Genomic DNA, 15,093 nt, shown 5'->3' with positions numbered 1-15,093 from the left:
ACACTTATATATCATGAACACTTTATTTAAGGGAAGAAATGGGAAAGAATAAACATGACAAAGAGTAGATATATCACACCTATACAAAAGAATAAATTGAGTATATTTTAACAGACAGGAAATAATGGGTTACTGGTATGGAAACAATTTTCATATCAGCTGCCTGTGCACAGACAACTAATTCATTATAGTGAAGACTAAAATTAATACAATCAGAAGAAATAATAAAATCAGAAGATCTGGCATGCAACTAAGGCTACTTCAGTGTTGATACACAAAAATGGATAAAAGAATAGAGGTTGGCACAGATTACCATCATTTCCTAAGAAAATTTAACCAATGTAAACACTATTGCCAAAATGAGTAGACCAGAAGAAACTAAATATTGCGTCAGTCAACAAACACTTGTTTGGCTTACCAAATGGGGAGATGTAAAAACCATGGAAACGTCAGGTGAGAATATATATTCATTTGGAAAATCTCAGAGGAGAGGATGGTGGCAGATTGTGAGTAACATTATCTCATAAAACAGAAAGAACTGGTGAAGGGATGAACAAATTCACAAAAATCCAGACATTTAAGGATAAAACTGGAAGAGTACTTTACAGATGAAAAATGGGAAAGTACAAAGATTTCTATCCTTTTAAAACTTTCACTCTCAAGGATAATGGAGTCCCTCGACTGCTACACGAGGAAGTGGAAGTAGCACTAAAGAAAACAAAGATGGGACAAACAATTGCACTGGATTAGCAGAAGTATATACACAGGAGGTCTGTACCAGGGGTAACACAATGTTGAGGGTACCAAAGAACTAATTCTCAAGATATGTGACAGAGGAAAGCGAGAAGCTTGGGAGAAAAGTACAGACTTTATCATTACCAAAAAACAAAAAGGGGGGTGGATTAACATTAACATTACATGACAAATTTTCCCATCACCACAAATTCTTTAATAAATGCTGGAGAACAGAAGCAGCAGCAAGCTTTCATAATGGGAAGACTCCATTTTTACAACAAACTGTTGATTGAAAAGTACAGAAAATACAACATCACACTGTCTTTTGTTCGTTGACTAGGAAAGACCTTTTGATTCAGTGAAGTAAAATACTGCCCCAAAGGCTCCTCCAATCAGGTTTATTCCATGTAAATGTTGACATCAATCAAGATCCCATAAAAATGTAACCCCAGAGTTAACTCAGACAATTTTATACTATTAATATTAGGCAAGGCATGAAATAGTGAGATGTGTGTCATCAAGGATGTTTGCCAACGTCATGGAGGATGGTCAGCCCACAGGCTCTACTGGCATTTATACAATGTCATGAGATCTAAAAGAAGGCCCTCAGTCCATTGAGTGGGGCCTGTGTAGGATTTACTGGGGATCACGAACGTGGATGAAAAGGTGAGAGCTAGGCATGCTCTGCATTGCTGAAGGGATTATCCACAGTGATGACATCACAGATCTATCAAAGTAAATGCTTCTTAATCAAACAAGTTGGTTCTCTAGTTTCCAGACATACCCTCTGCCCCAACTCCTCCTTTACAATATTTCTTCCAGTTGTTCACATCACGAGTACCTGGTGTTCCACGTAAACACGCCAGAAGTCTTTTTGGTGCTGTTCAGTCATTTCAGTTGTGTCCAACTCTTTTAAAAAGACTCTAGCCTGGATGTGCAGCCAAGATGGCTGCCAGAACAGACATTTCTCACACACTTCTACCAGCAAAAAGCTGAGATCTTCACTAGATGGAAATCCAATGAGAAACTAGAGTAATTGATTTCTCCCCCACCCCCAAATTGCACATAAAATCAGCCAAAAGCCCACAAGCTTAGGAAAAAGACCAGCAGCAAAACTAGTGCCAGGCCAGTGACAGTGAAAATAAACAGCCTATTCAAGGACATGTGCAGCCTTCAGTGTCTTTCTCCAAAGGCAACCAGAGGAGAGACTCACCTGAGAAGGCCCCAGTGTGGGAATCTCAGAAGCCCAGGAGAAAAACAGGGACCAAGGTGGACATTGCAGTGCTGCCCTGGGGTCCCGAGTTCCCTAACACTGTCCTGACATGCCCCAGACGGCCCTAAAGATCCAGCACTCTGACCCTCAAATATCCAAGGAGGAATGAGTCTGGGAGAACCCAGAGGCCCCTGGGTGAGACCAAGTCAGGACAACTACCTCACACGAAAACAGTTAGGGGTGGCATCTGTCTAAGCTTCTTTATTACCATAGTTTATTTTTTCTTTCTCTTCCTTTTTTTGGGGGGTGAGGAGGCAGAGGTGAGAGAGGGAGACTATAACAGATTCTTTAAAATAAAGGGACAATATAAATATATACACACACACATACCCAAGAACAGAAGGAAGTTCAGAAGGAAGCACAGGTAAAAAGGGCAGTTTTGAAAGTAATGTTTGGATTTCATTATGTACTTCTTTCTAAAAAAACAAATGATAGGAAATAAAGCTCACAGTTTGATAGACAGTCTTTATGAGTTTTGCTGTATATATGGGAATACTCTTTTTAAAGTTCTGAATAAAAATAAAATAAAAGCTCTAGCTCACGTTTTGAACACCAGACATATAGCAGTGCTTTATTTCCACATGCAAGAGATTTACAAGTACTATTTTTATAGCATGCAAAAAACCTTGATTAGATCTGGAGCATGGGACAGCAACAGAAATTAGGCAGACTTCCTTTGTTTCTATCACCATCTTCACAATGTTCAGAAACCAGCTAATGTTTTAATTCTTGCGTCACCACCTAACATTTCAGCTATACCTGAGGCCACTCAATACAATTTAAAGCATTTAAAAACCTTATATACATACATACATATATACACATACACACACACACATGCTTAAACTACTGGGGAAAATCTATGGTCAGAACTCCAAACGCTTTCAAGTCAGTTTAGCACAGCTGTGCATATATTTTTCTCTGCTTTTCATCTTTGTGTGTGTGTATGTAAGGGATTTTGTATTTTGTTTTGTAAAGCAGATAATACAAAAGGAAAGGGAGATGAAGGACAATACTGTACATATGCTGTAATATAATCAAAGGTCCAGGTAAGTGAGTGGGTCCAGGAAAGAAATATAATAGCTGTTTATATGGAAAAATCTCCTTGGTGATACCATGTCAAAAAAGAAATGAAAAGGGTGAGCAACACAGTGTTCCTTTGCTTGCCCATGGTACATAAAACAAGGTAGAGGGAGAAGAGACAAATATGAATATAAAAACAGACATAATATATGAGCTCCTAAGAATTCATTTCCTACTTTTGTCCTCCGAGATTTTTTTAAAGAAAATTCTCCCGAGAAGTTATCCTCCCGTGTAGACCTCAGAGGCAGGCAAGCGTGTGCATTATTATCCCCATTTTACCAAGGCTTTTTTAATATTATAAAGAAAATGACTATTTCTAACATAAACACAGAAGAATGAGGCCCAAAGCCCAGGATTCTACATAGGTGAGTGGGAGAAGGTGGAGCCCAAGCAAATAAGAGAAGGCAGGTAAGCTGGGAGAGGGGAAGGAGATGAGAGTAGTGATCTGAGTTCAAGTCCTAGTCCTGCTACTTAACCAAACTGTGTGTCCTTGGGCAAATCACTCGATCTCTCTGAGCCTTGGTTTCCTCCTCTGTAAAACGGAGCAAATGCTCTGATGATCTCTAAGCATATAACTCCTGAGTTCAAGTCCTAGAGCTACCACTTGACCAGCCAGATGTCCTTTTCTACCAGTAGACAAACATTTCTCAAAACAGTGGCCTGAAGAAACAGGAGTCAGAAGTGAAGGAGTTATACATACTCTCTCCACCATGCCGAACTGCCTCTTTACATATATCAAATTCAAGAGAGCAGTTTTCAAAGTAATACTAAAAACAAGCACTGGGTAAGGGAAGGGATGAGATGGGGAGAAAATTTGGAACTCAAAAATCTTGTGGAAGTGAATGTTGAAAAATAAAAATAAATTTAAAAAAAAAGAAAAAAAATAAAGTGGGTATAAGGAATTAAAGAATAATCCTCACAAAATAACACAGCCAAAAGAGAGTACCCCTGTGGCACAAAAAAAAGTAATTTTAAAATACATGCCAGCAGCATTCTGTTTGGATGCACACTGATACATACACACATATTTATTTCCCGTCCCTAGCTCCTCCTCGGCCTTTTCCCAAAAAAGACCACCCAGTTTGAAAAAAATAAAAAACAAACAAAAAAACAAGCATTGGGGCAAGAGCTAGGCCCAGCTTTAAGGACAGTGGGAAAATGGCAGGTGAGTCACTGCTTGCACGTCAGCCTTTGGGCAGAGGGATGTAAGATGTGGGCTTAGGGTTAGGCTGAGGAAGGGAAGAGGTCACTGCTGATACACCCTACTGCTGTCTCTCATCCAGATCACTTAGGCACTTTCTAAAAGTAGGTTTACCCAAAGTGTTAAAGAGAAGATATTCTTGCCCTTAAAAATATCTATATATCATAAAACATTCTTTTAATTAAAAAAAAACCATTTCTGAAGTAGTGAAGTGTTAGAGTCAGAAAGACTTGGATTAAAATATGTCTAACATTGAATAGTTGTGTGGCTATAGGAAAGTCACAGAATCTGTTTGAGCCCGGTATGTTCGCTTGTAAAATAAAGATAATCATTTTTGCAATACCTACTTTAGGAAGTCTGTAAGAATTTGAAAAGAGACAAGGTAAGCAGAGTTCTATAAAAGTCACAATTGGAGCTAAAGATTTCCAAAGGCTAATACTAGAGAGCCCTAACATATGGATGTGAATGACCTCTGCTGCCTTGTCTAGCTCTCAGAATCTCTTAATTTGGAAGGGTGCCTGCCCTGGCTTTGTAAAACACAGGATCTGGAGTGGGCTGGGAAGGGCAGAGGAATATACCCAGGAGAGGGGAAAAGCAAAAATTTGCTTCTGGTCTCTGACCATTCTGGACATAAATAAACTGTGGGTGGGCAAACAGAGATACAAGCAGGAACTAACTCATGGGACATTAGTCCCAATCAGGTGTCAACTTCAAAGGTATCAGTGCTACAAAGGTGCTGCAATTGTGACACTTCACTAGGAGAGTCGGGAAAAAAACTGAATTTCTTTGACAGAGTTGCAGAGGTGGAAATGGGGTTGGGAGGTCGGATATGGTCACATGATATCCCCTTTTAACAGGTCTCTAATCCTAGATTTAACTAGAGTGAAGTGCAGCTACAAAGTGCTGCAGAGCACAGAGTGCTGGGCCTGGAGTCAGGAAGACTCATCTTCCTGAATTCAAATCTGGTCTCAGACACTCACTAGTTGTGTGACGCTGGGCAAGTCACTTCACCCTGTTTGCCTCAGTCTCCTCATCTGTAAAATGAGTTGGAAAAGGAAATGGCAAAGCACTCCTGTATCTCTGCTAAGAAAGCACCAAATAGGGTCATGAAGAGTTGAACACAACTGAAATCACTGAACAACAGCGACATAAGTAGAGTGGGACCTAGCTCTCAACCGCTGTGCAGAGGGAAGGGCCGATACATCACCGCCACAACCCCCACGATCCTCCATCCCTCTCAGGGTCTTGCTGGTGGGCCCCCACTCTGTGGTTGAATCCTAAAGGGCACAGGCTCCAGCATTATTCAGTGCTCTGCCACAATGATTCACTTGGCCTAATTTGTCCTAGGCACAATCCCTAGTTCACAGGATACTAGATCTAAAGTTGGAAGAGATTTAGAAGTAATCTAGTCCTGCTCCTCATTTTGCAGAGGAGGAAACTGAGACCCAGAGAGATGAAGTGCCTAGTCCACAGTCGCACACAGGCTCTTAGGTCTAGACGTGGAAGGGACCACAGAGGACACTGAAACCCAGAAAGGTTACGGTACCTTTCCAACATCACAAAGCTACAATTTTCCATATATGGCAAAGATACTAGGCAACTTCATTCCAGAAGAAACTGTAATTCCTAACTTTCTTCACAATTGGATTTTTTTTAAATAAAAGGACTTAAAAGGGAAGTACAATTTTTACCAGTTATGAACTGAATTTCTATGTTAAAGTTTTTGTGGGCAAGGCTATGTTTATGTGATGAAGGCCTAGAGAAGATCGTATGATGAAAGTAAATTACCAAAGGTCTGGAATGGATGATGATGTTCCTTATTTACACGGTATCTTTTATCTTCAAGTATAACAAGCATATAGAGTTCCATATAACTTTTCACTGAATATATATATAATATATACATACACACAAATGTACATACGTGCACGTGAGTGTGTGTGTGCGAGCGTGCGTGCGCGTGCACGTGCACGTGTATGCAGCCTGCATTCAAAAGACCTCCATTTTGACCCATTCATCTGTTATTTAATTGAGATGAATGATACAAAGCATATTCTCGGGCTATCAGAGTACTGACCTAGCATTTCTGGCTGCATATGGCATCCTTATGAAAGGAATTGTTAAGTTTCATTTCTGGCAATTTTGAGGCATTATTGGAATTAAATGTAGTTCCCCATGATCCGCTGTCCATAATTTTTACACAAAGATATTTAACATGTACTTATTACAAAATTTCCACAAGAAATGGCATAAAGAACTTAATATACAGTATATAATGTCTCATTTTCAGTCTTTGAAATAGTTTGCACCCAACTAACATTTTTCTAGGTTACCTCACAATGCAGTCTTTAGGAATCTCTCCTCCAGTGCAAGCTGACCTGACTAAAATCAAGTCCTCCTAACAGTTTTGAAAATGCCAAAAATAAAAATAATAATATCTGCCTGTCAGTAGCAGACCTCTTCATTTCACTGTATATACAAAGCACGTCTGCATGAAACATAAAACTAGGCAACAGCTGGACTAGCATGCAGTATGTGTTCTGGCAATTACAACAATTACTTTACAAAGGGGAAGAGGGGAAAACCTGCACTGCATAGGAGCCATGTCTCTCTAGAGGTGGTCAGGAAAAAAATTCATCCTCCCCCTCCTTTCCCCAACCATGTTTTATGGGATGGAATCCAATTAAACCGCTTACCCCATGCAACAATATTATCATCATTATTATCATCATCATCATCATCCCTAGCATTTATATAACACTTACTATGTGCAAGGCATGGGGCTAAATCTTTTACAAACATTATTTCATTTGATCCTCACAACAACCCTGGGAGGCAGGTGCTATTATGACCATCTTACAGATGAGGAAACTAAGGCAGTAGAGGTTAAGTGACTTGTCCAGGTCATACAGAGAGTAAAAGTGGCTGGGGCACACTCAGATCTTCCTGACCCCAGGCCCTCTGCTTTACTCATTGTGGGGCCCCTTTGCTGCCTCTGCTTCTCTGTTTACATTTAATTATTTGTGTACCTGTTGCTCCCAGAATCTAAGCTCAGTGAAGTCAGGGAATAGTTCTCTTGCCTTTCTCTCCTCAGCACCTCGCAGAAGGATGCTTGATCAATGCTTGCTGAATCAACCTGGCTAGCTTATGGACTCGTATTTTTTTTTCCATCGTACCCCACTGCACAGTCAGTACCTACTGGAGGGAGTCCCTGTACTCATTAGTAAGATCATCACCCCCTTCTCTCTCCCTCCCTCTACCACCAGTCAACTCACTAGCAATTTCTCTTCAGTATCTCTAAAATAGACTATAGATAACAGCTTTATTTGTTAAAATCCAAAAATGCTAACTTGTCTTTCAACCATTCCAGCCTAAACAGCTTTACCTGCAGGGGGAGGGGGGGGAAGTCCTGGAATTGGGTGACATTGAAAAAGTTATTTAGCTCTTCTAAGCCTCAGTTTCTTCATCTGTACAGTAGATACAATACCACTTACCTCATCTACCTCAAGTCAAGAAGCACTGATTAAGCATATACTACTTGGCATGCACCATGCTAAGCACAAGGGACACAAAAAAAGGTAAATGCTCCAGTCCCTGCCCCCAAGGAACTCATATCCTCATGGGGAAATAATTAGGTACATGCAAGATATACAAATATAAAAAGTGTAAATAGAAGATAATCTTGAAGAGGAAAGCACTAGCACCTGGGAGGGCTGATTGTGGTAAAGTCCTTCGTCAATCCTTAAGTGCAAGACAAGTGGGAATGTACACTGAGGTGAAGAATTCTTTTGTTCTGGTGGCCCAATCCCAACAAGAATGTGGTCCTTTCAGCATATTGGTGAGCTAAGCACAATGCGACATCAGCTCCAGGAGGATGTGCTAATCTCCTTTGAAATGATAGGACAATTATGAAAGAGCTATAGTTACATGAACCCGGTGTGACATTCACCTCTTGGGATGCTTGCCAAGCAGTCCTCAGTTACATTACTTGGGATCCTGATTCAGTTCTTCTTCTAGGCAGCCTGAGCAGAAAGCCAAATGAATTCACAACACTTGCAGGATGTCCATGGAAGGGAGGGGCCCAATGGTTCCTGACCTTGGGGGTAGAGAGAACAGTGTGTTACTGCAAAGGGTCCATGAATCCATTCGTGCAGCAAACATTGGCACTTAGATCTCTTATTAGCTCCAACAAAATATGCAGTGAGACTCAGTATGATAAATAATAAGTAGCTATGCCTTCTGTAAACTAAAGAATGTCTCACACATGTATATTACTTCTTTCCTAACATGTAGATGCTGTTATGATTAATATAATTCAAATTCATTTAGAAAACATTACTGAATTCATACTAGGGTTTTTTTGTAGTATATTTTCTCAATCAATAGACATTCGTAACATAACCACAAGAAGGGGGAGGGAGGGAATGGGAGAAATTCCAAAATTTTTCTTTGGCAAAAAAGGTCCCCATACTCAAAAAGTTTCTAGTTATTTCATGTGTGCCCGAGACTTCTTGGGTAGCAGTTCAAAGGACCACTGAAGATCAGGTCTAACTGGCACAAAATGAGACTTCTCCTGCAAATAATGGCGAGCAGAATAGTCTCATTAAGTCACTGTGCTAATTTGCTTTCTCAACTGACTTCACTTCCTTTTTGTCAATATCAATACAGAGTACCAGGGCTAAGAGTCTTATTCTGAATCTTTATTAAAGCATCCAAAATGGCAGCTTGGCACAGTGGCCAGAACACTGGAGTGGGAGTAAGAATAACCTGAGATCAAGTCTTACCTCTACCTTATTAGCTCTATGGCCATGGCTGAGTCACTTAATCTCTATAAGCCTGAGGCAACTCTCTAAAAACCATGCACTGCAAATGAGACACAAGGAAATTCCACCTTTTTGCCTTAAAATAGTATTTTTAGGGAAGACTTTTTAATGGAAGACAACATTGGTTTGGCTTTGTAATGCTCTAACCTGCTACTATAACCTAGCAGGTTCTCCTGTATCACTGGTAGCAGAGAGCAAAGAATATTCAATGGAAGAAAAGGTAATCCTTATTATTTCTCAGGGATAATTAAAATCTTTTATTTTTTCTTAAAATACTGAAGAACCCACTCCCTTTTAAAGGGAAAAATTTACATGACAATTTTCCCCCAACTGCCTTGAAGTAAGGTACCATACTTCAAAATTAGCTTACACACAGGCCCCAAGAAGGTAGAGGCTCCTGCACAGTAAGCACAGCAAGAGGAAAGCGACCCAGGAGACCAGAAAAGAGTTCTTTTGGGGAAACTGCAGCCACAGAAATCACTGACACACGCAAAAGAAATATTATCACGGGGATGTTTTTGCAGAGTCCATATTATGCAAATACCCAACAATCCCCCCAAATCATCCAAACAGCATCATGGGCATTCAAGGAAAACAACACTGTGCAATATACAGTAAGTAATTCATTTTTACTGAAGCAGCAAAGTGTCAGATAACCCTCGCAGTAGTTGTTAGTATGGAAACAGAAAAGACATGGGTTAGATTTTCCTGTTAACTAGTTTGAAAACACCCCCCCCCAAGCCAGACGGCAAATGAATAACAATCAATCAGAGAACAATTTGACTCTTCAAATCCAATTCAATCCAATCAGATCCAACCCCAAAGGCATTTATCAAGAGCCCGACTATATGCAATGGACTGTTCGGGGTGTTAAGGACACAAGGTTTCATTGCTGAAGCTTAGTTTCCATGGAAGGAATGAAACATATCAATGCCTAAGAACATAAGGTGAGGAACGTTAAGGCCCACAGGCAGCAAGGTGGCACAGTGGACAGAGTGAAGTGCCTGGAGTCAGGAAGACCCGAGTTTAAATCCAGCCTCAGACACTTATGGGTACAAGGTCTTATCTTAACCCTCGGGGTCCTCATCTGTAAAATGAGCTAGAGAAGAAAATAGCAAACCATTCCAGTCTCTTTGCCAGGAAAACCCCAAATGAGGTTCACAAATAGTCAGATACAACTGAAAGGATTGAGCAAGAACGAGAGCCCTAACAACTAAGGGGATTAGGAAAGAGTTAACAAAGGAGGTGGCACATGGGCCAAGTCTTAAAAGAAAGCAAGGGATTCCAAGAGGCAGAGAGGTGAAGGAGGAGTACATTACATCCATAGGGTACAACGACCTATATAAAATTAAATGGAGACATTTCCATTAAAAAAGGAAAAAATGGAGCTACTGTATACATTCCTCTTCCTGTAAACACAACAGGGTGCAATTAACTGAGACAAAGTAAAATAATTAAATGTATTGGTTTACACAATAAAATGTACAACTTCGTACATCTTCAAAACGGTTTTAATCTCTCATATGTCCTCGTATCTTGCATCATTTGGCACTGAGTTCACAAGTTTTGGCTACATATTTTTAGTTCATTATGCAATCACACATCACAGTGGAGAGAGTATGCAGACCTTTGACAAGCAGTTCCATTTTCCTGTTTCAGTCTTTACTACCATCCATAGGTTTTCAATGGGGCTTAAAGTAGGTCAGTGTCCAGACCATTAAAGCATGTTTATCTCCATCACTTTAATGTCTTAACCCCTTGTGATGTGGGCCACAATGCAAAGTCTCGTCAAGGTATTCAATTTCTATTTCCTTTTTGGAATTTCTGCAATAATTCTTCTTCTCACATAATTGTATATTTACTAGAGTCCATCATTTCCTCAATGGAAGTATGATTTCAGAAGCCCAATAGAAGCATTAAAAAGCCCCTCCCTTCCAGTTTTTTGGAGTGTAAATGTTTTATAGTCTGATGCAGATATCTGTAAGCCAGGTCTTACAGGCTCATTTGGACTTCTGCTAGCAGTTTTGGTAATACTTTGAATGAAAAAGTGAGTTTCTACAGTAAAAAGGTTACTTTTTTCCCCCCAATCCTATTGCTGTTGTGAAGTTAAAATGCTTGTCATAGGCAGCACAATACAAATATTTATTTCTTTACTGGTCTTCTTTCTGCTCTTCCAAATTCAAGAAGCCTACAACTGAGGAATCAGTAACAAGCCCCCAGGCTTCCAGGTACTTCTGAAGGCTTTTTAACTGATCCTGTTTTATCATCAGCTTTAAGGATCCTTGACACACTTAACTTCCCTACATGAACATCTTCTGCACCATCTCTAATAGTAACTAAAGCATGCTTTAAGAGCTATACTTTTAGCAATTTTCCAAGAAGTAACATGTTATTTTTTTGGGGGGAAGGGGGCCCTAGGCAATGACTTGTCCAGGTTAAGTTACTTGTCCAGGGTCACACTGCTAGTGTCAAGTGTCTGAGACCAGATTTGAACTCAGGTCCTCCTGACTCCAGGGCCAGTGCTCTATTCACTGCACCACCTAACTGCCCCAATATCTGTTCTTAAAAATAACAAAATTAAAAACACGACAGAAGAAATCAAGGAAACACAAGTGTATGGTATAAAATTCAGCAGTAAGGAGAACAGCCCATCTGGTCAAGGTCTGGAATGCCAGGCCACCTTAGTAGCAAGAGAAGCACATACATAATGACTGCTGTTACCACCCAATGAAATAATATTAAAATTAGAGCTTATGCCAAGTAATTCATATGTCACTGAATATACAAGTTGAACCACAGCTCTTTTTCTTTAATTGCTTAAGGAAAGCAACTGCTTTAGCTAAAGTAGACAAGACCAAGGGAATCTTTAAGGAGAATCATGCATGCTATATTTGTTAGATTTCTCCATTCAGTGCTCTATTGTGTCTGAAGACATAATGCGCTACCCGGGTGGCAGATACTGATGAGAGCTCTCAGTCACAGGTTATGATAAAAATCTTTCCTTTTTTTTTTTTCCCCTTGCAGGGAGGGAAGGAGGTAGAATTAGAGAGAGGATGATATATGGATGGTTCTCTAAAGCAAAGTTTTATTATTAAGTACTCTGCTAGTGGGTTTGGAATATCACAAGTATGTCCTCCCACTCCCAAAATCTAACGACAATGAAGCTGTCACATGTTCAATAAGTGAACTAAAGCCTGGCTTTTCTATTCACACAACCATAGCAGTGAGTATGAATTAATTATAGGAGCCAACATATAAAAGAACAATCTCCACCTTAGATCAAAAGGATCAGTGGTACTTAGATTGAAGATTTTGTTCTCCAACTTTTAAAAAAGTTCTTCTTTCTTCAGAAAATATTCCTCATATTGCTAACTCTATCCTATTCATTTTTCTCCTTAGCAAACAAAGCAGAAAGCCTTATAGATTTCTAAGAACCATAGAGAGATGAGTACTTGTAATTTGCAACTCCCTAATAGACTGTAATTGGAAAGAGCTGCTAAGTACATTATGTGACTAAGTCTTGTTCAGAAGCCTTTACCAGGGAGTAAGAACAGTAATCTCTGGCTCTCCCAGAATAAAGGACTCTGGGAAAATGGCTACTCTTGGTTTCAGGGGCCATATTACCCCCCCAAAGGCTCTTTCTTACAACTGAGCCTTTTCCCTTCTCTAACACCTTCCTCATATTTGCTCTCAGGTTCACTTTAAGATAGACAGAATTTTTTCCATCAACCATGAGGATAAGAGTCAGTCAATCAAAACTGAAAAAAAAATATTCTGAAAGTGTTTATAATTCTCTTTTAAAATATACTTGGCTGATCTTTTGAAAAATGAAATAAAACAGGAAGGGGGAATAAGGTAAATTTCTAAGTAATCCTGTGTCATAATCTGATCTTAGATTTCAAGTTCTTATCCCAGGGTATGAATCTCACACTCTAAGTAGGCATGGATGGGTCACCACCAGGATTAGTAGAGGAAATAACCCAAAGCAAGAGATAACAGATTCATTTGGATATTTGAGTATCCCACAACATAAATCACTTCTACAGAAGTCAGCAGCCACCTTTGGATGTTGCTTTAAAAGTCATTTAGACCAATGGGGAACTAACTCACAGGCTCCTAGATTTAGAAGTGGAAGAGACCAGAGAAGCACACTGGGGAAACTCTTCACTCCCCATTCAGGAGAAAATGGAGGCCTCAGGAGGAAAGTGATTTGCCCAAAATCAGCTAGGTGGAACAGCAGATGAAGTGCTGGGTGTGGAGTCAGCAAGGCTTGAGTTCCAATTTGGTCTCAGACACTGACTAGCTGGGCAAGTCATTTAACTTCTGCCTTCCCTGGTTTCCTCCATTTTAAAATGAGGATCCTAATGGCACCTACCTGCCAGGACTGCTGTGAGAATCCAAGGAGATACTTACCATCTATAAGATGCTTACCACAGCTCAGGGCACAGAGTCCATCCATCCATATTTATGAAAATAAATGCAACTTGTGCCTTTCTTTCCCTCCATCCTGTTTGCACACACTGCCTGTGTTCACCGAATTCCTGCTACCGTTCTAAGGGGGAATTCAGTCCCATGACCTCTAACACCCTACTGCGCCAGCCCCTTCACCTCAGTGTCCCTGGGCAACTGTCTAAAGTTATAAGCTGCAGGTGTGTGAGCTCATCAGAGGAAGGCGTTCCCTCCCAGGGAGAGGGTTAAAAATAAATTACATCACAGGTGTGTCACCCCCACCCCCACCCCCACCCAAAAGAAACAAAAAACCAAACCACTGCTGGGGGGGGGGGGGGGGGCTGTCAGCCTGACAACAAATCTACACTCTGACTGACAAGATGTGTTAACTTCTCAGTTCACCCATCTCCGTTCCAACAGAAAATGGCCCGCAGGGGTGGCTGCAGAGGGGGAGGGGAGGGTTCATGGAAGACGTGCCTGCTATTTATCGAACGTGGCATCCAAGCCCGGCTCTTTGGCTGCTGTACTTACCTAACCAAACGCCATCTTCCGCTTGGAGGCGAGGTCCCCCGCCGGCCCCCCAGGAGAAGGCCGGGGCTCCTCTGGCCTCCGGAAGCCAAGGCGACCTTTGCTCGGTGAATCCCTGCCGGCGGCCGCCGTCGCGGCCGCAGACGCGGATTCTCCTCCAGGGCGTCACTAAAGAAACACACAGAGAGAGGGAGAGAGAAAGCACCATGGAGACCCGAGAGCTCCTGGCGCGCGGCGCGGGGCGCTGCGGCCTCAGAGGCAAGGACCGGCCTACCTTCCACGGCAGCTGCTACCTGCCACAGCATGCCGACCAGGCGCAGCCAGGCTGCCAGGCCCATCCCTCACCTTCCGCCTAGCGCGGAGGGCGAGAACGTGGGGAAAGCGCCTGCAAGACCCGAAAGAGCCCCGGCCAACCTGACCCTCCTTCCCTTCACGTGGACGGGCCTTGCGCAGAGCCTTGGGCAGAAAGAGCTATTTCTGAACACCTGCTTCCTGTCCTCCAGCCACAGTTCTCCCCCTCACAACCTGTCTGACTGAAGGTTCTGCCCACCAACTTCCTGTGCTACAGCTATACGCTTCCCCTTCACAATTTGTCTGTAGAGTTCTGCCCATCCACTTCCCGTCCTACAGCTATAAGCTTCCCCTTCACATGTCTGAGCAACCTAACGGTTAACCCTAACGGTTAGAGCCTAACCCCTGCTTCCCAAACAACAGCCATGGTCCCCCCCCCCGACTAATATTCCAAACTCAGGGCAACGCTCTTGACTTTGCTGCTAAAAAGTCCAACTATGACTACCACTTGGGAAACACCTTCCAGAGAAGCCTTCGCAGGCAGGGGAGAGCTGCAAGGGGTAGGGAGTACAATGTAGTAACAAATGCAATGAAGTGGGAGTAAAGACACCTGTGGTCTGATCTTGGCCCAAGCACAGACCACAGGTCCTTGGAGAGGACATTTAATCTCTCTAGCCATTAGATTCCTCATCTCTATATGACTGGTATGT

General features: G+C 41.6%; 1 protein-coding gene across 6 annotated transcripts in view; it reads right to left on the bottom strand.

Annotated features, from left to right (window-relative positions):
- The window catches only part of LOC110198653 (uncharacterized), a 38,963-nt gene extending 24,313 nt beyond the window's left edge, over positions 1-14,650 (bottom strand). For 2 of the 6 annotated variants that reach the window (XR_013483687.1, XR_002321776.2), the window contains exons 1-3: positions 14,367-14,650; positions 14,096-14,260; positions 8,242-8,388 (exon numbers count right to left, since the gene is read on the bottom strand). Coding sequence is in view for 2 of the 6 variants with exons in the window: in XM_078147965.1 (XP_078004091.1) it covers positions 8,337-8,388; positions 14,096-14,430 (387 nt within the window). In the remaining 4 variants the exon portion in view is untranslated. Of the gene's footprint in view, positions 1-4; positions 8,389-14,095 lie in introns of those variants that run through there. The other 4 variants (XR_013483685.1, XR_013483686.1, XM_078147966.1 and 1 more) reach the window with 3 other exon arrangements.
- Positions 14,651-15,093: the final 443 nt, after the last annotated feature.

This window comes from Phascolarctos cinereus, unplaced genomic scaffold (genome assembly GCF_003287225.1).
Source record: "Phascolarctos cinereus isolate Bilbo 61053 unplaced genomic scaffold, phaCin_HiC Scaffold_8;HRSCAF=390, whole genome shotgun sequence".
Taxonomy (NCBI): Eukaryota; Metazoa; Chordata; class Mammalia; order Diprotodontia; family Phascolarctidae; genus Phascolarctos; species Phascolarctos cinereus.
This window is presented reverse-complemented; position numbering and strand designations above follow the sequence as displayed.